Raw genomic sequence first — 27,122 nt, 5'->3', positions numbered from 1 at the left:
ATACAGACCATCATTTTTTATAGTCTATCTTCAATATGCTTCGGCTGCCAATCCGAAGCTGTTTTCATTTATACGTAACTTGACAAGTAGCTCGACCTCTGCCACCCGGAGTTCAATGTTCGGTAGACACGTGGAGGAGCGAGGACAGAAATAATGTATTTATTTTGTGGAAAATTGTTGAGGTATAAAAGTATTATTTAGAGTGTAGATGAACGAATCACGGCGCTAAAAATACGTGTTGCGGTGACGGTGTTTCGTTGACTTTTCTTGCGGTGATGCGGTGTTCGTTAGTTTTTTTTTTTTTTTTTTTTTTAGAACCCCCCGATGTCCCCCTCCTATAAATTTGGATAAAAAATTTCTCCACATATCTCGCGTAAGAAAAATTGCTGTGACCAGAATTTTGGCGAGAGTCTTTACCTTCTTTCATTTCCCAGATTCTGGACTTTATCTATTGACCGGTTTTGATTTTTGTTTTGATCTATTTTGAATTGCGCGATACTGAAAACCAGCAATTGACATATATTTTTTTCACTTAACTTATTAATACATGCATACTTGCTTCAGATTCTAATGATTTAATTTTAACTACCCTTTGTGACAGGCAGATATGTTGGGCAGTCTACCTGGATTCCCGATAAGTACAGTAGTTCACACAGTTAATATCAACCGAGAGACATCTGCCAGAATGACTAAAAAGTTTTAGTACTGCAGGTGAGTAAATGAACACTTTACTTTCTCACTATATGAATGTTGATAGCTAGGAGGTGATGCTGATCACACTTCAAAGTTGGCGTTCGACAGCTGGCCTGGTTGATCAGTGCGCTTTCTCCCCAGACTCTCACATAAGCCTGATTTCCATGTTAAAATTGGTTAGAAAAAAGGTCTGGACATTGATTTTACTATGAGAGACAATCATTGCACAAGCTTAATGTGCAGAAATTTTATCGTTGATTTATTATTTTTGCGATAAAGACTAGAAAACAGCTCTTGAATTATACTTTTGTTTTTATTGCAAAAATAGAGGAGAAAAGGAACTTGTTGAAATTTTAAAATATTGATAGTAAGATATATTTCACTTAACAGAACATTTTTTTAAAACTTTCTTCGTGTACATGTAAGAGAGAGAAAAGAGAATTTGAGACATTTATGCCAACCCGAGATGCTGTTGAGGGTTTGCATAACTCTTGAGAAGTCTCCCAATCTCCCTAAGGATTTGGATGAGGCTATGTATTGAACACGGAAAACGTTCTCTATTGTTTCTTTAAAATATTTCTCAAGTTTTATATGCGCGAATCTAATACATCACAACAGTGTTGATACACTCTCATCTTAAAGCACCTATCGACCAATGAGAGCACACGTAGTATCGCTGTTATTTTATAAAATGCTTTGGTGGAGTTACTGAACCACTCTATACTGGAGAAAGTTCAAATTTCATGTTGATCACTTTATATTGGATTTACATGTAAAGTTTAATTTGGTTTCATTATGTTTTGCTGTAATGTCTTGAATCAAGTTTACAATTTTTACTCCCATGACGAAGTTTAGTTAAGACATTTCTGGATTTGGAAACCAGAGTATAATGATTTCATATGACATAAGGATAAGTTTTGTTGATTCTTTGATAATGTTGTGCTAAATATAGGACACATGATAATTATTATCGTGTATGTGTTGTACGCATTTAGAACAAACGATTGAAGACTTCCTTTCAATTTCTCTTAACGTGAAAGACATTGTGTGTCTTGATGGTACAGTGTATACCCATTCTGAGACAGAGCCTTATTTGACAATTTAGTAGTATTAGTTTTCCCTTCTTTGATCATCGGACCAAATTGAATTTGCTGTCTTAGTTCAGAAAGCTGATTTCAATGCCATTTATTAATTTAAATCCTTTTTAAAATAAGAAATGTAAACAGTAGATTTTTGTTGTGTAAGATGATATGCCGCCGCGACAGGAGATAAATTAAGCTTCCTCATTTCTGCTTTTTTTTTCTGATTGCATCCATTTTCTTTGAAATGGTTTTTGAGTTTGACTTTGCCACATAATAACATGCAATAAATTATGTTTAAATCCATTTTGTTTTCAAAAACGATTAATAAGTGCTTTGCACAAACCTGTAGGGCAACACCAACTTTAACAACAGTCAACAGAAAAGTAAAACAAATTACAGTGATAGTGACGAAGATTAAGAAAATTAAGAAAATTTTCCCAGTCATGCAAAGTTATCTTTGATAACTAATAGGACAGTCTTAAAGTTATCGGTGTACAGGAATATACTAAAAAAAGTATATGGTTACAAACATTTTTCCAAGCAATAAATTGTACTTTTAAAACCTTTGTGAACAGCATAATAATAATAATACCACTGATAATTTCAAAATTTAGAACTGCCTAGTAACTAAAACAGTACATGTAGATAAACATTGCGCTATAATTAAAGAAATCGAGAATTGAGAGATCTAGAATGAGAGCAAACACTTATTCAATAATTAGTATTTTTTGTACATTGGCTACATGTATGATGTAGCCTAGACTGTAAATCCTCTAGTAATCCTAACAGAGAGCTTGTTTGTTTCATGTACGTGTACCTTTGGTCATAAAGGAGGGGGAGGATATTATAGAGGGGGATTACTAGAGAGGGCGATGTATTTAATTTTTGATCCTTATCAAAAACAAGAACTGGCAATACATGTATTTCTCCCAAAGCTTGCAAGTAGTGTGTAAATTCTGGCAAACTGGTACTGACAGTAAATATGCTGTCCGTTGTTTATTGTTCTGGATGTAGAGGTAAATGGCCCTGGGGAGGGGGGTGGTGGTAAGAGAGCGGCTTTTTTGAGAGAATTAGGTCAGGAGCGTGCTAGAGGATTACAGTAAAATGAATATTAATAGTTGTTATATATTATAATGATACCCCTGAGATTGATTTACAGTTGACTGTAAGGCAGCACTAGCAATACGTATGGTTTATGTATGGATGTTCTCCAAAGCTGAGATTTAGATTTTTATTATTATTATCATTATTATCATTATTATCATCATTATCATCATTATCATCATTATCATTATTATCATCATCATTATCATCATCATTATCATCATCATTATCATCGCTCTGAGCTAACGGAAAAGGTGGGTTTTTCAGGGTCGAAAACAAGACTTCAATCTCGCGCTGGGAATGAATAATAAGATCTGTTCACGCTAGCTGTAAGCTTACGCGTATGCTTAAGAATATAGCAAGAAAACTCTCTACTCCGGTATCGAGTTAAATTGTGAGTTTCTCAGACAATGTTTAATCATAACCAAAACCTGTTTTGATGGTTTCTTATTGTCTCTGCTTGTTTGGTGAGTTTGCAAAGGTTTTTGAAAGGAAAGTCTGACGCGTACAATTAGCTCATTTGCATAGTGCAGCTCGTGCACTTTCAAGTCCGAGTCGGTGTTTTCAATTGTCAACAAATCTTGACAAAGATTTCTTTCGTTATCTTTTGTGCTCAGATGCTGCAACAAATTTCACGAATGCAAAAAAGGCTACTAACATCATGTGTGTTTCTTCAACATAAGCATAGTGAAGTTTTACACTGCGAAAATGACAATAAACAAGGAGTTTTGACAACTCGATCAACAAAATCGAAATCGTTATTCCAAGTTGATTAAAGAAAGCGTCATCGTAACTTTGCTGATTGTTTCTGCTTTATTCACATATTTTCAGCTTAGCTTTTAATATGTTCTCAAACATTTATCAATCTTAAACATATTTAAAAGCTATAGAGCTATTGTTTGAGTTCGATGTACGCTTTCACACGAAAGTGCGGCGGAAGTACAATTTGTCATGTTTACTGACTGTACAAAACACGCATCGGCGGGCGCTCTCATTCATCGACAACAGAGAATTTACTGGATTTTTACCCGAATAAAACTGAGCAGTATCTACGGACGTAAAGTTATTAAGCCTCGATGAAACATCAAGCCTTGCTTACAATTCAAGCGAAACTCAAACTAGCAATCATTGCGTTTTACTTTTCGGTCGCGATAGACTGACAAATTCCTCGCAAGCGTGTGGCAAGAGGAGCTATGAAACTATGAAGTCCTGAAGCTCTGCTATATCTAAATATATCCAGCTAGTTTTTTGCTGTGTAATGGAAAAGCTTTTAATCTTCAACATATGTGAAACTTAAAGTGGAGTAATGTACAGCTCATGTAAAAGAAGCATCAGTCGGAACACAACTTGGTCAGCGATATATATAAGCTTACAGCGGAACATACCTAACTTCGACACTGTCTTACTTCACTCCAACTGGAGCAGCTTACGACGAAAATACTTAAGCAAAATTCCAACAGACGTAAACGCGTTGAGTTGTGGGGCAAAAACATGAAACATTTCGGGAATTTCGGACGCCATTTCCCCCGCGCGACATCCGCAAAAATCCTCGCAGCATGTACGCGCGTGTACCGCAGGTGATGGCGCAATTTGTTCTAAAAATAAAATTATTGTCCCATATCATGGGGACAACCCCAATACTTGAAATGGCGCGCGCTTACGGTCTTCGTCCCCGATTATGGCTCCTGATATAACAGTTTTCAAAAGGAACTGACTGGGCCAAACATGTGACAACCATAAAGGGTTGGTAAGTGGAACTTGACAAAGAAAATCAGACTCTAGTGTCTTGGATGCATCTTTATTGATCGTCTGCACTCACCTCTTAGTCAAAATGAATGCAAGTTTGTATAGGTAATCATACAGTTTCTGAGTTCAATTTGGAATTAATTTGCACGAGTGAGTTTTTCAAAAAGCTGAAATTGCACGAGCCGCTTCGGCGAGTGCAATTTCAGCTTTTTGAAAACTCACAAGTGCTAATTAATTCCAAATTGGACGAGAAAAACCGTATGATTACTTAGTAATAATATAAACATGAAAAAATTCGCGTGGAAGAAATGTCGGAAGCTCTTTCTTGAAGCCATTTTTTCTCATTCGATGTAAACTTTTTTCGAAGTTTCTGCACTAAATTGTCGTCATCATTTTACGTGATATCATTGCCTTAGAAAATTTCCTATTTTCTTTCAGTCAATCATAATCTAGAATTATGATGTGTAATTTGCACTGGTGGCACTGGTACACTTTTTGCACTGGTGTTACACTTGAACTGCACTGCTCTCAGCCAATCAGAATCCAGTAATTTTTTCATGTATATTATTATAACAGTAAACAAGACAGTTGCAAGGAATATCATCAAGTCTATTCTGCAAACACAGTTTTGCATTTATGTTTTCATTATAAGAAACAGAAGTTTATGTAACATCTTGAGTATTTCACTATTTGTGAGGAGATCTAAAAACCCCTTTGACATTTCAGTTTTTCAGTGATTACGATATATTTTTATTTTCGTACAAAATTAATTTAATTTACCTGCCAGCGGATATTTGTGAAGGGATCTCATAGCTTTTTCACTTAACATTTGAGTTTTTCCAAAATGATCAAAATCGAACTTATCCGTATTTAAAATTAATTCAGTGTTAAATTGTCCAGGCAATGTTAAAAAAGAAAACCATGTACATGTCTTGATTAAAGTGCACCCAAGCCCTAAAAATGTTTCAGTCTTAAACAAATTTTTGCATTGTCTAGAATACTTATTCGAAAAAAAAATAATAATAATTTGCTCGATTTTCTGTGAATTTTTTAAATTGTCAAAATTTTCGTTCACGTCAGTCTAGAATTCAGAGTCACACGTACGTGGCTCATAATTCATAATGGTTTTAAGTTAAGTCTATATCTTTCCATAAATTAATGCTAGTTCTTTATTGATTTATTACAATTTAATGGTGATAGTATTACATGAATGTCAGTCCAGAAATTAAGGTTGCAGTAAATCTCTTTAATGTCTTGAAACATACTAATCATCCAAGTGTAGACGCTCAGTAATTGATTATACTTAAATTGTTCACAAATTGAAAGTATTTGCAGCTAAATGTAAGAGTGTGTTTGGCAGCTAATTGCATTGCTGTGGTAACAAAGTATGCCCTGACTTTGGTGACAGTATCTTGAACATGATCTGACTATTGTATTCATTAACGGATGTAGAGGAAGCACAGGATCTCTTATAATTAAGAGTTCAAAATATCAGGAAGATGTATTACATATGGATCGGTTAGATCAGAAATATCCTCATTTCGAGTTCAGATACTTTTGCAGTGCTGAAAGATCTTAGAAAAGCCGACATGTTTGAAAGAAAAATTCTCCCAGTGAGAACTTAAAGAATGTATAGGAAGAGTTAGAAGAATTTTGATGTTGAGAGTTTTGACCTTGGAGCTAAAAGAGTTTTAATTAACCAAAATAACAACAAGACAATAGAAATTGTTTGTTCATCCCAAATCACACCATCAGCTAAACCTCTCGAAAATAGTTTTAAAGCTCTCTGATTTATCGAAATATCGGATAAAGGAAAGAACTTTAGACTCTCGATTCAGGGACCGCGGAGGGGGAGGGGCTAGTAGGGCTACAGCCGTACCACTTTTATTGCTGGGATTTATTTTCTAGGGCTCCAAATGACGCGCAAATGCAAGATAAATGGCGAAACACTGACCTTAACGTTTGTTTGTATTGGCCAGATTCTTTAGCCCTACCACTTAAAAATGGTCTCTGCGATCCCTGCTATTTATAGTGTTTTCATCGCAATAAAGAGTATCTGATTGAACGTGGTTTACACAGGCTAGCCTTCTTCAACATCCTTGGCTCAACGGATAAATGTGTGCCCTGTTAATTAGACACAAACAGAATAGCGACAAAGTTTCTCGTCTCAAAAATTGGATACATGTACGTTTGACATAAAAAGAAAAACGGTGAGGTGTAGTTATTAGAGATTTCATTGACTGATTACACGTTTTATAAGATATGTGCCAATGCCAAAACGCTTACGCTTCGTGCACGTGCAGAGTGGCGGGACACCTGTGCATGTTGATGATCTTTTTCCCCAGCCTAATCTGAAACGGGTCTTAAGCTTGAATACTCAGTCAAAGTATCATACTTATATAGAGACAAAAAGGGCTTAATTTCAGTTAAAATGGACTCACTAAAGGCTACATTTTCAGCGGAAACCTTCAAGACTAAAATGTAAACTTTATCTCACGAGAAAAGTCCTCGATTCTTGCATTCGCTGTGGGAATTGTGTTATGATAAATGTTGAAATATTCCTTTTCTTTCTTTGAAGAACGTTGTAGGTAATTTCTTTTAACCCTCATGGTAAAGGTGTTGGGGTTAGCTGAAAACTTGAGACTTCGTAAACGTAAATTAAACTCCCAAGGCCTTGGTTTTCTGAATTTTAACCTTGCCAACTTCAACTAAGTTGATGATTAAGTGTTTACAAGACACATTAGTGTTTATTCACATGAATAATCAAATATTCGTTTCGTCTCCTTTACAGCGGGCTTAGCGGCGAGGAATGTGGAAGAGATCTGAAGGACATAGAAGAAAACCTGGTTGAAATCTGCCGACTGGAATTCAACAAGAGAAAGACCAAAGATGTAAGGGAGTAATAATTATAAGCTCGTGATCTAAGAATCGCTTTTTCTGATCAGAAGTTTAAACTAACCAGCATTTTCACTTCGTTATCTTTAGCGCCTTTTATTTTCTTGCGGTTTTCGATTTTCAAAACATTGTTGACCAAATCTTTGCGGAGAAATTCTCGACGAGCGACGGACATGTGCTCGTTTAATTTCGTAAATATTTAGCAACCGCTAAATGACAGAAAACAGAATCCGCCAGGAAATGAAATGCTTCAAGATTAACGCAAGAAGTTTATAATTCTCAGCAACATTCTGTCATATTCGGCTAACGAATATCGAGCTTATCCTTGCGTCACTGTAACTGTCGTAGCAAAACTGACGCTGTCACTTATATTCTCGCACAAACAGCCGACAAGCTGCGCAGTTTCTAGTTAGAAGTAGTCAAGTGAGCTAACAGTTTGCTAAAATAACGATTACACGGCGAGGAATCTAGTATTGATGCTCTAAACCCTCCAACACGGCGACTTGTCAATTGCACGTGTTCACTACGACAACGATTTTACTACCCATTTTGAGAACTATTTGAAGGAAAATGTTACAAAATAGATGCTTACCATCGGATTAAGTGGTGGAAAGGCCGTTTCCCACCAGTCGTGCAGGATTTCCAGAGGTTGTCCTCCCTTCAGGGTACAGAATCCTTCTTGCCCGGAAGAGACGAGAAGCCACGTCCGCACAACCTCACAACTTGCTTAGTTTGACGCGAATACCTCACTTGTCATGAATGTGGATTAAGAACTGCAACCAATGGCTGTAGAACTATGCCACGTGCTTTGGACAGAGAATGACTCATTTGCATACTTTTCTCGTCACGAGAAAATTCTATTCATCTATTTTGTATTCAATTTGGCCTACGTTTGTTCCAACAGGCTCGTCAACTATTCTTCTTTCTCAGTACTCAGTACTGTGTAAGCATTCTTTAGGTCGTAAAAAGTTCGATGGCCTCCTTGTTTTGATAACTTAGAAAAAATAGTTTTAAAAGGACGCAAAAAATCAAAAGGTCTGCTTTTCTTGCACAAAAGTCTTCTTTAACGTAGGGCTGTATATTAATAGACCAATTTCAGTATTATTAAATTCTAAGTTGGCTCCAAAAGTTGGGAGATAAAGCAACAGAAATGACATCGAGGTGGAGGAATGAATGAATAATTTCTAGATAATATATTAACAGATGAAAAAGTGGTTTGATAAGCAGATAGCTGACAAGAAAAAAAATAAACATAACACATACGAAGGGAAAAAGGAAAAGTAAATGCGACTTGTGGGATTCGAATTCATGTACGCCTGCTGACTATACAGGTGTGTAGACCACTGCAGTATCGGAACAACCACGTTGGGAAAAAGATATTTTTACGTTGTCACTCTGGTACATGCGTGAGACCCCTCAGCAACTCTCAGTCTCTTAATAAAGTTATTTCTATTTCATTACGTTATACCAATGTACCTGAACAAATTAACAGGGCAAGTGTGAATAGAAATGAACGAATTATTAAGAAAGTAAATCTGAAGCTGATCATTGTTCATAATTCTTCTCCACACAAGCAGAATAGAATAAAAAGATGATTATGTCAAACACATGGAGCTGGAACTATATTATTAAAAAAATCTTAACGTGCGGATAACGAATTAATGTCTCTTCGGCAATATTAATAATACTCTTTAATCTTTTGTATACCTCATTAAATGCATAATATACATCTGAGGTCCAAAAAGCTTGAATTGAAGTTTTGGTATTCACCATGGTAATCCACGCCACTAAGAAATTACGTATCCGCTTTTGAGCTGAACGTCATTATACAGCTTTTGCAAGCAAGGTTTTTGTACAAAAGGATAAAAAACGCATTTGCCAATGTCAAAAGTTATTATGGGCAAGGCAGTGGTTCCTTGATCGAGGCTCAAGGTGTTTCAGCGTGATAGAGAGAAACTGCACAAACACGTTTTTTCATGGTGTCTCCTTCCTTGTTGCAAAAACACTGTGAACCTCAATCAAGCATCGCCAAACTATTACTACTTATAATACCACTCGGCATTGTCGCGAACGTTAGTTCTTTCTTATGGGAGAACCTTTGTCTAAACCACTGATAAGTTCACACGCGAACAGGCGCGACGACCACACAATATTGTCGGTTTCATGACAGGCTTACATCGCCAGTGATTGCCTATTCATATGTTGTCATGGCAACGTTTACGGTGGCATATAATAATAGCAGACGACGGCTGGCAGTACGTGTTGGAGTGGGGCTGGGGAGGGTCGTGATGGTGTGGGTGAGAGCAAAGTATTGAACCACTGGGTGGGTAGTTTACGTCGTCGTCATGATCGTAATCAAGAGGGGAGTGCCCCCTTAAAATAAAGGTTTTAACTTGACACCACCAAATTTTAAGCGTTATTGGGAATAAGACGCGTCGAAATTTTGCTTTTTATCAGATCTGACAGAAACTAAGGATCCGGTGTTATGTGTACACACAGGTACTTTCTAACCGCCACCAAGTTAAGATACTCCAGCTTTCCTTCTTCACGTTTATTTTTATTTAGCATAAACAAAGCCGTTGAGATCTCTGCACTAAATGATAAACTCGTTATGCTCAAACGAATAGGTAAAAACACACATCTCCTTCGAGAATCGAAGAGGATCGGAACAAATACACTACAGTTCACAAGTTGGAGGTGTTGTGATGTAATAGGCGTACATTAGGAAAAATTGTTACCACAGGGAAACCTTTATTAAACTGACCCCACGTTAAGCGGACACACTGTACTAAGCCATAGACAGGAATGATTATGAAGCCCGGCAAACTTCAAAGGAACAGAGCTGAAAGATGCCAAGATTGGTATTGTGAGGTACACGACCGGGCACAAACTTTTGTGCTGCTCTCATACACTATGCGTGAATTACGAAACCGTCCCGTTTTTGTTGGTTAGTAGCTCAGGCAGAGTAAACACTTGTTGTGGTATGTGCACGTTCAAGGCCAAAACAGTGAACACAAAACCATCCTCGGAGACCCAGGGGCAGTTAATGGGAACAAAGAAAAGTCGAAATTTCACAGCGGGGGAAGGTCGGCGAAGAAAAGTTGCAAAGAAAGCGGGAGCCCCGGCTCCTCGCTTTGTCACCAACTTTTTTTCAATTTTTTTTGTCTTTTTTTTTTTTTTTGTCTCCCGCTTTGAAAAATCCATACTGCAAATCCATACGCAATTCATATTCCTTTACTGTTAGATCTTATTTTGGAATTATTTGTTGCACCCTCATTGATATAAATATTTTCAATATATTATCAAATTAATTACTCTTCAAAAAAGTGTCATTCTTATCAGTAATAAAGATAATAATTGAACTCCTTAATTTAGCTTAAGAGTAGCTCCTTTTTAATTCTAATTACAATTCCTTTCAGACTAACAGTAATATTCCCCGTTTTATTGCCCATTAAGATAATCCCCAGTCAAGTTTATTAAAATAGTGACTTCCTCACTGAAAATGCTGTGATAGCCATGTAATGACAGGAAAATTGTCCTGTTGATTTTGTTGTCCTTGAGATTCGCGTTTTTCTTTGTGAAACAACTTTTCGAGCAGTGCGAGCGATTTATACCATGTAACGCATTTTTTATGTGCAGTGTATTCTATTTATACAGCAAATTACAAAAAAAGATTGAAAAGTTTGTATTGTTGTTCGGCGACCTTACAATAATACAACAAACGAAAAGACTGATTCTGTCACAATCTACAGTAACAGGAGTAATCTTTGTTTATAACATTTGCCTCATTGGCATAAAGCTATTCACTTTCCTATCGAGCTACTAAAATACCAGTTCTGAATATTGAAAGGGCACAGCATGGTTAGCTGTCTCAAGAAATTTGAGAACGATCTGTTACTGAAATACTTTTTGTGCCACTAAAGTTTAAAAAATTTATTTTTAAAATTTCACAAAGACTGCACGGGTTCATCCAGTAATTTTGCAGTTTTTGAAATATCCCCTTCAATAGGGCAAACAAAGTGCTAAAACTTCACCATGTAGCAAGCTGTACAAGCACTTTAACTGTAAAGTCAATTCGTGATGCCTCCTCAGTGCAAAGTCTTATGCTAATGAGGCAAAATGTAAAAAATAACGTCAACAAACAAGTTCGCCTGAAGCTGCCTGACATTGGTAAAACGATGTCACGTCAACATGGCACCCCAAATTTCGTCACGTTGTTTGGCAACATCCTTAATTAAAAACGATGTGTCAACCCTTCCACACCTCAGGTCTGGTGACAACAGGTTTATCTTTCTCTTGTCCCAGCGTCTTAAGATGTGAGATATGAGCACCAAGCGCCTCAAACATTGTATCCTTGTAATTATATCTCACACCAAACTCCTTGCATGCTTGGACTACGATAGGAGTTATCTGTGGATAGTAAATCTGAGCTACACTAGGGAACAGGTGGTGGGCCGTTTGATGGTTAAGAGCTCCTGGAAAAGATCGAACAAGTTAAGTGGTCAATGTTTTTTGATGAGCCATTACAAAACCATCGTTTACCATCTTGCGTTGATGTTGTCTTCACTTACCTGTGAAAACGTTACAAAACCAACTATCCGTGGCGTAATCTAGGGTCGACTCAATCTGTAGCTCTGCCCTATAACAAAAAGACAATAAGGTTATCTCTGGCATGTTTTACCTCGTAGTCAGAAGGGAGTTTTTGAAGTTGATGGTCAGAAGAAATCTGTTTGGTAATTAGGTGTTATTAAAGAACATTTACCAGTCACGATTGACCTTTCCATCTGCATCTGGTTGTGGCCAGTCGACCTGTATGGCAAACAAAGAAGACGTCTGGCACAGTCATAACAAGATTAAGGAGGCTCAAAACAGTTTCTTAAAGCCACCTCAGAGCCACCTTAATTTTTCGAAAATTTAAGGTGGCTCTGAACCCTAACTACATAATTTTTTTAAACTTTGCCAAAAGTTGCGTCTTATCATGCTTATTAAAAGTTGATAATATAAAAAAAATTCACCGTGCCATTTTTGAATTATAAGCCCCTAAAGCTGTAATGAAGGGTGTCTTTAGGAGGTCATAATGTTGCTATGGCAATCATAGCGTCACGAAAATGATAGCAACATGTTCACCAATGATTGGGCAGCTTTTTTGATACCATGATTGTAGCATCAAGTGATAAAGAGTGGTTATAACGACCCATCATAAGCAAAGTGTTGGAAACTGTTTTGAGCCACCTTGAGATAAACCATATCCATCTTGAACAAAGTTGAATAATTTTCGTCAAATTTAAGGAGACGGTAACTTAGCATGCTATCTACTATCTACCATCTACGAGTATATTACGAGCTCGCAGCGTGACCAGCTCCCAGTTGGCTTGATAGCTCTACACTCTGCACTGGTATCGCAGAGGTCGTGGGTTCGAATCCCGTTGAAGCCTGAATCTTTTCAGGCTTTAATTTCAGAACTGCTTAAGTTGTGTGTATAACTGGGATGATCAATCATATCTTCATATCTTTCTCTGCAGTTCAAATAAATGATCTTTCATACAATCATTTGTAAGAAAACATCTGTCGTAAACTGACAAAATTCCTTAAACATAAAATCCCTAAAGGTTCAAAAATAAAAAATAAACACTGTTGTTGTGGTCGATTTTATAACCTTTAACAGGTTATAGGGTTTATAGACTAGTATCTGTTAAATAATACGGCACTACATCTTTTTGACTAGAGACACATCTAAAGCTATACGATAACATTGATTTGCGTCAACGAAGCCTGCAGTAGCTTTTTTTAGTTTGGATTTAAGCATAAAAGAATTGTTGCTGCTGCTGCTTCAGTATTCTAGTACTGTAAGTTGTTCACCAACCTCGCTTACAACGTGGGAGGCCTGAAATATTAGAGCCAGCCAATAACCTGCCGCCACCTCCGCAAAAATTACGAGAACAATCTGATAATAATCAATAATATTAATAAAATATATATTAACAATAATAATGATAATCGAATATTAACGTTAAGAGCCAACTTTTCGGCGTCATCGTGACACCATTCTCAAGGTAAAGTGAATAAATTAATGCGAAGATCAATCTCGTTGCATTAATGTATTAATGTTTGCATTGATTTATTCACTTTGCCTTGAGAATAGTGTCACGATGACACCGAAACGTCGGCTTTTAACCTTGATATTCGCTTGTTTATGTTTTAAATAATAATAATAACAATAATAATAATAATAATAATAATAATAATAATAAAGACCGCCAGCATCACTTGCTGGGATGCTTAATTTACATAATATTAATAATGACGATGACGATGATGATGATGTTGACGATGACAAAGATGGATATTACTGTCGTCCCAAGAGAAACTGAAGACTACTTATGCAAAATTCTGGGGGGCAAACAAGGTCTATCATGCGGCATATGGAAATGGCGAATAGACACTTTTCATAAATGGCCGCAAATTAAAAATTCTTTAGTACATATTTAACTTAGCCTTACTAACCTCGTTTTTAAGTTGATAATTTAAAATAATTTTTGCTCCAAGAAGAGGTTAGTGTGGCTATTTCTAAAGCATGAAGATAATTTTAACTTGGCTGCCAGTTATGAAAAGGTATTGATTAAAAAACACGTAGTATGATAGGCTCGCAATACGTAATAAAGCTTTGTGGCTGAAAATGGCCAAGTGGGCCCAAGTGAAGAGAGCGTTTGAATGGTTCCTAGTATTCTGTGTTTCTGGTTAACCACAAAAATGACTCAGATACTTTTTTTACTGACTAACAGAGTTTGATCTGACCAATCACATGACATAGTCCTATGGCTGACCTCACAATAGATAACTACTGGATCTTACCATTTCCCTGAATGAGAGCAGCATCCACGGAAGAACCACTTTGTGAATTAAGAAGCAAAGTTTGCCGGTAAGGAAAATAACCAAATGAGACGTGGGCAAAGTGTTGAAAGTACTGGTGCCTGGGAAATAAATCATGGCACGATATCATTTAAGGGTCAATAATCTAAGCGGCTGGGTGCAATATCTACTGAGATTGGGCTCTCGTCGTGAACCGTTATTTTGAAACTGTCTACTTTTGTTTTCGACACTGTCAATAGGTAATAAAAACTGCTTAACCGTGATAGATTCCTTCTGCAGTTTGGTGGAACGTTGTTTTCCTTTTGTCTCTGATGGAAATTAGAAGACTGTTCTTTGGACATCAGCTGTCAAAATCTCATTAATTTTGCAAGTTCGAATAAAAATGTCTCTCTTTTCATGATAGGTAAAATGACTATTTTATTTTCTGTGAATTGTGAAAGGACATTTTAAGTTTTATTTAAACGTAATCTAGATCGCTCCCCCCTCCTTTATCACCCACATCTGTGTATAGAGGCTACGACGTTTGTGTTCGTGTATGTCATTGTTATCATTATCATTGTCATTGTCATTGTCATTCTCATTGTCATTGCAATTATCATTATTATTATTAGACGCTTGTTTGATTATGCGCGTTAGCAGTAATTGATCCTAATAAGGCACTGTTTTATATAGAGTTAAAAACGCTACGTTGCACGACTTGTCAGATTTTGGGAAACTGAAGAATCAGAAAAATATCAAGAATCTTTCCCAAGGCCTTGGTTAACCTGCTGTAGCCTTTGCGAAACTATCGACAATATTCTAAGGGCACCTGTTACCCTCAGAAATCCTCAAAATTCCTAGAGCTGTCTTTGGAAATCTTCAAACCTCTACAAGTCTTCGTGTTATTTCGGAATCGACGTATATATAAGAACTTGGGTTATAACAACAGCTTGAATGGATTCTGAACATTATGGCGTTAAAATTGCTTAATAAAGCGCATTGAACTTACTGTTCCTCTTGTTAATTATAAATACAAAGAAATCCTGTATGTGTGTTTTCAAACCCAGCTGCAAGCAGCAAGAAAAGAACGTCAGTAAAGTATATGCACATCATTTTTATTAACATGCATGCAATAAGTCAAATTATTCTCGCATTTTGATTTAGTTCCTACTCATGATCAACTGGAGGATAGACGCATAGATGACGTCATTAACATTTCGTTTTGTTTTTTCTTTATTTGATAAAGCCGAGAGATTCCATGTTGTCGTGCGTCTGTTCAGTAATAGATCAAAGAAGACGTCAAAATGTGGTAAGAACATCACTGACACACTCGCCTAATTAAAGACTCGTGTGCCACGTTTTTGTTCTTGCCACATTTTGACGTCACACTGAACAGACTCCGGCGCACGGCAACGTGGAATCTCTTTCCCAAACTTAACATGAAACCAAGTCAGTTAAGTAATAATAGTTTTATGATCACTGAGTATTTTCAATTTACGTCACTTGCAGTCTTACGATGTTGTCACTTGTGATGTAGATGGCGACCACATCGATCGTGAGACATGAACAGTTGCAATCGTTTTTTACGACTTGCAGTCTTGTTAGTAGAGACATTAAGAAGCCCGTCCTTATATCTACACATTTTTTGCTTCATGTCCATAGACTAGGCATGAATTATATAACCACCTTTTGTATTAGTATTTTGCCAGGTTTTGTGCAAGGTCAACCTCCAAAATAGCCAACAAAAACAACAACAAAGAACTTTGCCAGGTTCCATAACCATTCCATCTATTAAGTATAGTAGAGAACAGGTTCAACTGCTCGAAAACAACATAATGTCTGGCAAATAAAAGAAGTTTACACTGATAACGTTTCTGGAAATATTGGTTCATTTTCGCAATTGCCAAGTCCCCTTTACCGTTACCTTAATTCGGAATTGCACTGGATTTCTGAATTGGGAGCAGTTACATTAATTGCCGAAGCACAGCGAAAAACCTCCATACTCCTTACTTTGAAACAACAAAATCCTTTGTTATGAACAGTTCAACTCGAATTGCCTTACTCCCGGGGGGGGGGTTGGGGGGGAGGGAGGGGAGGGAGCTGATCAGGGATGCTCGTCGTTTTGTTTAGGTACGAAAATCACGGAATTTGGTCTCACTTACTCGCTTCAGGACGAAAAGCTACTATATTTTAAGCCGTCAAAGAAATAATAAAGATCGCTCCCTGTCCGTTTTAAAGTGGTATCTTTTAGGGGTTAAATAAAGCTCGAGCCATGCCTAGGTTGGTCTCTTATGGGGGTTAAACTCGACCTTCCCGACAAGCATCCCCCACGTTTTCACATGGGAGTCCCACAGGGTGAATTGATACGGATCAAAACGTACCATGCAATACAACAGAGGCATATAGACATGCTGACGAAAATACCGAGGCAGCCATTTTTGCTTCCACTTGATACGTCTTATGTCTGGCTTCTGACGAGAAACAGCAAATATTAAACAGTTAGATTATGAGCTAGAGATTTCTATCGCGCGATAGTTGACAAGGGCGCAGCCCGAGTCGACTTTTACGCGTAGAAATCGAGAGTAAATAACCTAATTGCTTTCATACACTTCGAAAACGCAAAGAAGCGTCCTCCAGTTTATTAACAAGCGAACACTGCCGGGCTATACTCACTATCCACTTAACAATTCGATTATCACCCCATAGAAATTGAGAGCGAATAATCTAAATGCTTTTGTAGAATTTTAACTCAAATTAACGCAGATAACGGTTTCCAATTATTTTTTCTTCGCATTATTAAGCTTTAAAATGCTTTAACAAAATCAAACGGACTGAATTGTCATGGGAAATTCGCAGTTATCTACGCGCGCGCACCCGTTTCTTTTTTTCAATAATTTCAAGTTTTTAAAGTCAAAAAACCGTTTATGTCCTTCCTTTAATCTTCTTAGGAATTTAATTATCCATTTGGATCTGACCTTTCCTCCAAAACTTCGGGAAAACGAAAGACAACGTCGCCATTTCGTAGACGACCGCGGCCACTGCACTTTAATAGCCGATAGTATATTAGTAGGTCAGCCAATCAGATTGCAGCATTTGCATTAGTATACCAGTAGAATTCTACTAATAAGGGTTAGAAAAGGACTAAAGATCTATCTAGCATGAACCTGTTCAGACTAGCTAACTTGTAACTTGTGAAACTCAGTTTAAAAATCAAATGCAGCGAAAATGAAACATTAGTTCATATGCGTGTATTTAAAGCCTTTTTATTGTTCAAGAACTCACATGATTGGCCGTACTGATATCAGGATCAAAGCCATCAATGTTGGTGTACGGGTGATGACCAAAAATATGCTGGAAATATATCAAACAGTGAGATGCAAAATAAGCAAAAAAGAACAACATAAATATTAATAGTGGCCCACGGCCGATTTAATGCCTTTCATGTTAACATACACGTGATATCAGGACATTACAGTTACTCCCGCCTGCTGATTGGTTAATTCAAATTTCCGAAGCACCGGCATGGCAATACCAGGGAGATTTTCTCTCGTTCAATCTCTCATGGTTATTCTATTCGTACTCTCGACAGCATTGGAGTGAGAATAGATACCTGCTGTGTCTCATTAACCAGTGGATCATTCAAAAAACAAATAAACTTCATAGTTTTAGTTCGGAGTCAATTTGTGTTGCATACAAGCCTTTTTTTCAGTTAGTTGACTTAAGTTTGACTTGGTTCGGAATTATTTCACGAGAGGCAGGCTTTGAGATTTTTCTGAGCTTTTACTTTTTTTCTCGTTTAAGGCTCCTAACTCCCCTATTTTTGGGTATGTTTAATTCATGTAAACTTGAAACTCTGACCTGATGAATCCAAACATGATAGGAACATCCGTTGAGGTAGTCGTGAATATGGCCAACCACTCTCCATACAATGGGATTACTTGTCACAGCAAAATGACTGAAAGAAAATCCATGAAACAAACAATGTGATGAACAAAAAACACACACAATAAACTATTCCCAGTTTCTATCCTTACATGTACGAATAGTTATTTTACATGGCTAGTAGCCTCATAGGTGCCAAGATTGAAATCGATTACATATCATCACTTGCGAAAAATTTCGGACGATTTTAATTTCGGACAAAAAAGTGTCCGAAAATAAAATCGTCCGAAATTTTTAAACGTCCGAAATTTTAATCGTACTCAAGTTAAACGTTTTATACTGAGATGTAATTATTTCGGACTTTAATTTGTTCTTGAGTTCGTAATTTCTTGGGCGATGCCATCACATGTATTAAACATGAATGAGTTAGAACTCGGATTACGCTGTGCCCGATCTTTTTAACACTATAGTCGAACCTCCCGTAAGCGGCCACCCAAAATGTCAAAATGTCAAGCCTAGGGGGTCGCTTACTGGCGATGGTCGCTTACGAGAGCTTAGACCATATTGGGTCAACATTGTGCCACATTAGCATATGGTAATTGCAAAGAATTTCCCCACGTTTAAAATGTTTTATTCATCTGATCATGTGATAAGTCAATTTCGAGAAAAAATCCGGTACTTTCCATTGAGAAATTTCCGTCTCTTTTACTATCTAGAAATGCGATAACGTTACCACACCTAATCATAAATATTACAATTTCCTTAATTGTGATTAGTTTAAAAAAAACTCCTATTTCCCGCTAATTCACTTGCCAAGCTGTTATCGGACAGTTTGTTATCGGACAGTTCAATAAGCCAATCACATTCAAAGTTGTAGTTTAAATCAACCAATCACATTTGAAGTTGTAGTGTAAATCAATCAATCACAATCTTGGTTTCAATCACCATAGAAGTAGTGTGCAGACTCCTAAATTGGGGCTTTCTTCAAAATGGAGAATTTTTCCCCTTGAGCAATGACAATCTAATGACAGTCCTTTAATGCAAATTTTACCTTTCTATCATAACTTGGCTATTCTTCTTTTCCCTTATGATTAATATATTGGCAATAAGACTTCGTGTCGTCCAATCTGGTCTGTAATCATACTCGTAATAAACAAATCGGACTCCCGCTGCGCGGTCGTCCGATTTTGTTATCACTCGTATGATTACAGACCGAATTGGACTAGTCCACGCAGTCCTATTAGCATTACTTATTATCCAATTTACGCTATATTATCCGTCAAGTGGTCGCTTACGGGAGGTTACGAACAAGAGAAAATTTCAAACTTTTAGCTTTAAAATTAAAGTGGTCGCGGTCGCTTACAAGAGGTGGTCATAAAAGAGGTTCCAAATATAGTGATTTGACTGGCAAACGTTTAGTATTTTGGAAAACTGGTCGCTTCGCAACCAGAGGTTCGATTGTAGAAAGAAAATTTTGTTTATAAAGAAAAAAAAAACCTAATGCAGATAAATTACATTTTCAGTCTTATTCGTGTTTGGTAGGCGTTAATTTAATTTAACTATGTTTTAGCAAAGTGTCCCGGTAATGTCTGTCCGAAATGAGATAAAAAATGTCCCGATCTGAAAATAAAAACGTCCAAATATTTTTGCCAGTAATGTATTATGTATTTATTAGTAGGCATTTCTCCTTTTTATATAAATTACCCTTCACGCACGCTAATATGGAAACATGGGATGTGCGGATGCCACCATGTTTTTAAACTGCTTTTCATCAGGTCACGATCGTCGCGAAATTAGCATTGACTCGTTTGCCTCAAGCATTACAGCAAGTGAAGGTGTCTCCTTCTAAAAGAAGACTTATGTTAATACCTTATCAAATGAAGGCATATTGGACAAGCATTAAGAGTAATTAGATAATTAGTTTGTTTAAATTTATGTAGGTACCTTGCATCGTGAATGTTTATCATACATGACAACGCAGAGAACCAGCCCAATAGAGCTGCCGCGATGCAAGATAGGAAGAGACTGTAGGACGCAAAGAACACCTGAAAAAACAAATTCAGCAAAAGCAATTTAACCAATAGAAAAGTATATACGTTCAATAGCCAAATAAAGAATTATAAACAAGAAGCTACAAAGATAGCTCTAAAACCGATTCAACATTGTTCTTTTCTGGCATTCCACCAAGCTCTTGATTCTCAGACGGTCCAGGTCACTCACGGCCACGCACTCTTTCCCTTCCTGTTCTTCGTCTTTTGCGTGGCTGCGAGCGGCCTGGATCGACTGAGAATCAGGTTACCAAGCACTTTTCAGACAACAGTTCAACCAACCTGTGCAAACCACATCAACACAACCAAGGATGGAATAATTAAGTGCCTTAACCACATCCATCCTGAGCTCTTCGGATCCTGTTAATATAATTTGAAGATTTAAAGTAGAAACTACATGGGAGCGGAGTTTTCAAGGGGGGGGGGGGGGTGGCTGGCACCCTGCGATTGCAGAATCAATAGGGCATTCCCCCAAAATATTGCAATTTGAGAAGTAATGGTAATGTCACAAAGTAGAAATGACAATGAGGTTCCTGTCCAGACTGTTTGCCTTTATTCCAACCGTTTATATGTTCAATCTTTTTTTTTTCTCATATTTTTGCTTTTCCAAAAGAGGAGGGGATGACTAGCCATCCAATCCACCACCCCCCCTCCCCCCTCCTAAATCCTCCCCTGCTACAGTAAGGTACTCAAGTACTCACAGGATCGGCACGAAGGCTCCTGGGCCCACTAGGTTTATTTCCTTTAACGGTTTTTTAAAAACGTCTTTTTGACATTTGTTCAGGTTTTTGTTAAACATGATAACGGAGCTGACTACATTTGATTGAAACTTATTATTTCTTCACCCTTCGTTGAAGACAAAGTTACCACTTTACTTGCTAATTTAACATCATAGGATGTTCTTTGAAAAATGTTTCCTAACGTTTGTGCCTTTACACTGTGCTGTCTATATGCATGTGATGATGAATAAATTTGACAGACAATTTTCCGAAGCAACAACACCAAGGAATGAAATGTTTTGGCCTTAAGAGCCAAGAAAAGAAAGGCAGAACAGGACATTTACCTGCTTCGTGTCCTTGAAATGTTGCCGTACCCTTTTTCTTACTGTGTTATAGAAAGCTCTACCAAAACAAACAACAAAGAGAACGCTTCAATTACCTCGGCGTTAACAAAATAAATTATTAAATTTTGAAATATGCGAATGCCTTATTTCCTAATATATCATGATCAAGTACAGCGGTTGAATTTTGTAAGGAAATAACTCTAGCCGGTCACGGAGGACACGGGCAATTCAGTGAACCAATCAAAACTCGAAGTAATTATATGTCGCTGACGCAAAGCGCGGGAAAACGAGTGCAAGCGAGGCGTCACAATTGGTTTGGTTTTAGCTCTGATTGGATAAAAAAAAAAAGTGGCGCGAGGGTTTTTTTAAGCCAATCGTGTGGCGCAGTTGATGCAAAACCGATTACTTTCGACACTCAAGCGAAAACCGCTCTATGCAAAGGAATAAATAATTATGATAGTAATTAATGATGCAAGCATGATTAACCTTACCCAGGTTCTGGAAAAGTAGGGACATTACTGGTTACCAGATCACCGACGCAATACTTTTCTAATATTCTGTTGAAAGAATTGATATAAGTTAATTATCCACTCCAACACACTACCTTTTTGAATGCTGGTAACAACTGGAAAGTAGATTAGACAGGACTTAATTTTGCAAGAACATAGGGTAACTCTTCTGATAACCTGTAAGAAGGTTTGTTTTGCCTATCCGAAATATTGCAGCAAAATTAAAGAATTAAAAAGTGACCACTTTCGAATGTTTCACAAGTCTTGCATCTTGACAAACGTTTTTATCAGGCATAGATTTAGTGCTTTGAACGAAGCCATCAGAAAGTGGTATAAAACTAATCTAAACCTTTGTCAAGTAACAAGGGTTTGGCGATTTTCACCCATATTTCGCCTCACTCGGTCCGTCTTCGACTAACGTGACCTAGGGCCCGTTACTCGAACGTCCCGAAAAGTTTTCGCACCCGGAAGGCCGTAGCAAAATCTCAAACCTTATGATTACAGAGCTGTTTCATTCACATATTCTTAATATAAACAGAGGTTCCATTCCGTACAATACGTTTTAGCCGTTCACACCTCTCTGTCTTTAAATACCAATTAACTAAAAATGGTTTTTCGGGCCCGAATAGTTTCCGGGGCTTTCGAGAAACAGGTCCCTGGGGCCCGTTTCTCGAAAGCCCCGGAAACTCGTAAAGCCATAGCAAAATCTGGAACCTAACGATTACAGAGCTGTTTCATTAACATATTCTTAATATGAAGAGAGGCTCCCTTGATACAAGAAATTTCAGGCGTATACACCTCTCCGTTTTAAGATACAGATGAACTAAAAATGGCTTTACGGGTCCGAAAAGTTTCCGGGGCTTTCGAGAAACGGGGACCTGGTCCGAGGGCTTCCGAGGCGATCTCGGATACGTCACCGAAGTCAATTGACCGTGAAGGCCTGAAGAAAGCCGTACAGGAACTACGTAAACTTGGTGTCTGATCTATTGTATTAGCTAGTTACGCCAAACCTTTTTCATTTTACTACTTCAATATTACAATAGGGCTCTAGATCTGTACGACGTTGACGACATAAGAACCTGGAGAACAATCTGTTCCAGGTGCAACATAGCGAGGACTCTTCTGTGCCCGCCGTCGTGCTATTTTGTTTCCTTTTGATTTTTCTTGTTTATATAAGAGTAGCTTAAGTTTAATTCTTATCAGTACCCTGGGATCCACTGTAATTGGCCACGCTGTAGTGGTCTCCCTGCCTGATGCATTTTGTTGTATATAAGTTAGTATTTTAGCTAGGCGAAGTTAAATAACTAAATTTTCAGGAGCGTAGCGTGAATTTTTCATGAGGTACGCAACAAAGAGAAAAATATCAAACGACGAATCGAAGGCGCGAGTCGCCAGGACTTCCTTTTATTTTATTTTGGGGAGCAATAACATTGGTGGTCTCATGCATCACTCAATAGCTTACTTGGGTGCATGGTCGCTGAAAGCGTGGTAAGACTGGAACACAAGTGTCACATCCCTCCCTGCCGCCATACGTAAGACATCTTTACCACCGGGATGAACAGCGAGAAACTTACTGACGTCATAAACCTACAAAGGTATTATAGATTATATTGAACTCTATTGGTTTGTGATAATGTAATTTATTTTATTATTTATCCATAGTTCATATAGGGGAATGGTTATGAAACCCGACAAAGTTCTTTGTTGTATGTTTTGCTCGCTTTTTTGGCCTTGACCGTGCACAAAACACAATAGTTGTTTACTCCGTACTGTGGAACTAACCAAAAGAGAAACGTGTTGGTTACGTAATCATGCATAGTGTATGAGCGCAAGACAAAAGACTGCGCACGGTCGTGGACCTTCCAACATAACTCTTGGCATCTTTGTTTGCTCCTTTGATGTTTGCGGGGCTTCATAACCATTCCCTTCTATTAACTATGATTTATCTATTTAGTGTTTTGACTTTTGAAGACCCGTTCGTATTTTGATCGAGTTTACTTTTTGCTCTTAGGTGCAACGTGTTGAATTTAAGTGTTGTTGTTGATTGATTGAAGAATTGAAGAAAGATTCAACAGCCCAGCTCAACCAGCTGAAAAATGTACCGTGTTTGTACAGTTGAGAATAACAATAACAACAATAACATTTATTATTTGTATTGCGCCTTTTCTATAAAATATTCAAAAGCGCATCACAACAGTAATTAATAACTAAAATTTTACAAATCTTTCTGAATGACACTAAACAATAATCAAAATAAACAAATAAATAAAATTAAAAAAAAAAAAAAAAAGATGGCCGTAAGTTAACCACAATCTTGATCAATTTAAATAAAAAATTAATTATATAAGACCACCCCTGACATTTCAATAATGGGAAAAAATGGCGGGTTTCGCTTTAACAGACAGTTCATCATTGATTCGAGGGGAGGGGTGGTTTTACTTCTTATTTATTTCGACCAAGATTGTAGGGTCACCGGAGGGTGAGTAATTTAAATCAACAAATCGGAATGTTTTTTTTTTCCTCGTCAGTCCTGTTATCCTATTATAACACAGGGCATAATAAGTAAGATAACAAAACAAGCACAATGCTTCATTGCCCGGTCCACTGATAATCTCGTATTGGACTGAGCATAGCATAACAAAACATAAGTCTTCTTCATCGCATGTTCAAAGGTGAACTGATAAGGACAGCTAAGAACAGTTAAGCCTGTCAATGATCGTTGCACGCAAGGCATAAAAATGATAAAAGCGGTGAACAGGCCAACAGTTTTGCAGAACACGATCATACATAGGGGTTACTAAAGTTTTTTTCTGTTAAGGGAATCGTAAAATGAACTTATTGCGTTGTACGCCAGGGTCAATCTGATAAAAACAATCAAGAGCGAATTTCACTGTCTTATACGGCCTTAGTTTCCCCAGTATTTTCCTTAGCCTCTCTTAGAATTCGAATTCTCGAAGAATAACTAACTCAGAAATACCAAACAAAAATCAAGTAATACATCTAACATGAGTTATATCTATGCTGCGTGACTACCATATGCATAAACATCAATATCGCGAACCCAAGACGAGAGCAACCAAGCATAAAGGTTGGATACAGCAGAGTCTCGGCCGTTTACTTGAACAATGGATTTTTCGAATCCCTCGTTCGAACTCGAACCAAAAGTCATTTCACGTCCTCCGCTAAGTCTAACACTGCAATTCTACCTCTGATATATCGGACTACCCGGCTTTTCAAACCTATTCTGTTTCCCTTGGCGCTTTCCACTGTATTATAATATTCTGTAACTTGAATGGTGACCTCAAGCAATTCGAATACCGAATTTACATGTAAAGTTCTTATCACCGACTGCTGACTCGAATTTTCGATCTCCACGTGGGTGTCGAAAAGCGTGTTTGAATTTTGGCGAAAATACTAGCAAATAAAGTGACGCGAACGATTAATTCTGCGTTACCAAGAGCACGTGATCGTTATTGAGAATCTGTGCTAACTCAACGCTCCAGTTGCCTGGATTTCTTACCTTTCCTCGCACAGCGAGGTGTGCATTGTGTTCTTTGTTCAAGGAGGCAAGCTCTTGCCAAGTAAATTGTCTTTTTGTTGTCATGTCTTAGCGAGAACGCTTCGCGAATTCGACATTCAGCTGTGACTCCTCAGACTATCTGGTTCGGAAACAGAAGAGCCGATTAAATGCTAGTGTCGTCTAATCTTTGACTCCTTTTATTATTTTTTTTTTCATTTGACCAATCAAAAGTTAGTGTTGTGATGTCGTGTGTGCGTGGGGGGGAGGGCGGTGTAGACGTCGACATGCCGGCCATTTTCGACGTCAACTCTACCCTCGGAAGTCTTATAGACTTCTCAGTCAAAACAAATGGAAACTCCTTGTAAATGAGCCAACAATGTTGAAAATTAATTCCATATTTTGTCGGCGAGTGGCTACATTACCTTGAGGGCATCAAACTACTTATTGGACTTCATACTGCAAAATATGCTCATTCGAGATGTCACATAACGTAAACCTTTCTTTCGGACGTTGAATACGATTAATACGTGACATTATGCTGTTGGCGATTGCGTTACAATTTTAGCATTCTCATACATTGTCTTATAAACGGCTAAAATTGTAACGCAATCGCCAACAGCATAATGTCACGTATTAATCGTATTCAATGTCTGGGCCGCCTGTGATTTAAGCTCCCTCAGCGTCCGGTCTCATCCTTCCTAATATGAAAAAGCCAGGAAAAACAAACAACTGAAATCAAACACTGTAAGCTGAAATCAAACACTGCCAGTGAAAACGCAAACGTTGTAGAGTGGCTATTTCGAGGAACACAAACCACAAAGGTTTGGCCGGATTTACAAAACGGAACAGGGCAAGGCTGTGAAATATTTACACAAGGCGTGGCAAAGTTTTGGGATTAACTAAAACCGTGGCCCACATTAGAGCTTACTAACAAAGGTTAGCTGTAATGTTACAGTTTTCATGTAATAGACGGTACAATCTAGCTAATCTGGCATAGTCTGGTAGATTACATTCTTGATATGTGCGTAACTCAGTTCAGGTGGAGGAAGTTTTGAAGACTACGGTCCTAGACTAGATATATTCTTAGGCTTCTGAAAAATCCGCTTCTTTCCACCATGTTACAAATAAAACAGCGGAAGCAGAAAGCTACATGGATACCCCTTCGACTCATCGCCTCTTCAAGAACTTATCCCGCCTATTGTCAGAGAGGACTCGTACTGGGAAGAACCGGCTTTTTCCAGCATACCTCATTTAAATACTCCTTTGAGAAACGCTTTCTTATTGCTGGAAGGGTGAAACGTCAGTCGAAGGGTGTATACAGATATTTGTTAAGGGGCTTTCCAAAGGTGGAAAATTGCAGTACAATCGAAAAAGCATCAATAAACCCCCACCCCCCCCCCCCCAAAAAAATCGCTGCTATCACTAATACAAAAAGTTAGCTTAATGCGACCGATTTTGTTGTTAAGGGCGTCTAGAAATTCTACAAGGGTATCTTCAGGCCCACACTAGATAGCAAAATTATCATCAATAAATTAATTAAAACGCAAATATAGTGCGAGAGATGAGGAGTAATGCTCCAGAGTATATTTCTCGTGATGTTGTAATTCCGGAAATAAGTCATTGTTTTCAAAAACAAGTTTGGCGAGCCGAATCAACATTGGAGTCTCTTGAACCCTTGCCTCCTGAAGAAGTAATTCGAGAGCTACTTATGCTCTCTTGGTGTCCACGTTT

At 37.7% G+C, this 27,122-nt stretch overlaps 1 protein-coding gene across 1 annotated transcript; it reads right to left on the bottom strand.

Annotated features, from left to right (window-relative positions):
- Positions 1-10,056: 10,056 nt before the first annotated feature.
- LOC110060986 (uncharacterized) lies at positions 10,057-26,064 on the bottom strand. Its single transcript, XM_089297734.1, has 15 exons — positions 25,392-26,064; positions 23,334-23,458; positions 21,854-21,919; positions 21,363-21,420; positions 20,582-20,659; positions 20,196-20,296; positions 18,228-18,324; positions 17,652-17,720; positions 16,751-16,840; positions 15,379-15,436; positions 14,373-14,491; positions 13,384-13,464; positions 12,283-12,329; positions 12,092-12,159; positions 10,057-11,995 (listed from the first exon to the last, which is right to left on the bottom strand). The coding sequence occupies exons 1-15, from the start codon at positions 25,473-25,475 to the stop codon at positions 11,769-11,771; spliced, it is 1,368 nt and encodes a 455-aa protein (XP_089153860.1). The 5' UTR covers positions 25,476-26,064; the 3' UTR covers positions 10,057-11,768.
- Positions 26,065-27,122: the final 1,058 nt, after the last annotated feature.

Source organism: Orbicella faveolata, unplaced genomic scaffold (genome assembly GCF_042242905.1).
Source record: "Orbicella faveolata isolate gen_17 unplaced genomic scaffold, um_ofav_v1 contig_3, whole genome shotgun sequence".
Taxonomy (NCBI): Eukaryota; Metazoa; Cnidaria; class Anthozoa; order Scleractinia; family Merulinidae; genus Orbicella; species Orbicella faveolata.
The sequence above is the reverse complement of the archived record's forward strand: the minus strand, read 5'-3'. Positions and strand labels throughout refer to the sequence as shown.

Bases quoted from the DNA above. Each gene is read 5' to 3' on its own strand.
- LOC110060986 (XM_089297734.1), bottom strand. From the start codon at position 25,475: ATGACAACAAAAAGACAATTTACTTGGCAAGAGCTTGCCTCCTTGAAC. The intron at 23,459-25,391 runs GTAAGAAATCCA...ATACCTTTGTAG, and splicing joins ACCTCGCTGTGCGAGGAAAG to GTTTATGACGTCAGTAAGTT. The intron at 13,465-14,372 runs GTAAGATCCAGT...GATTATTATCAG, and splicing joins TGCTCTCATTCAGGGAAATG to ATTGTTCTCGTAATTTTTGC.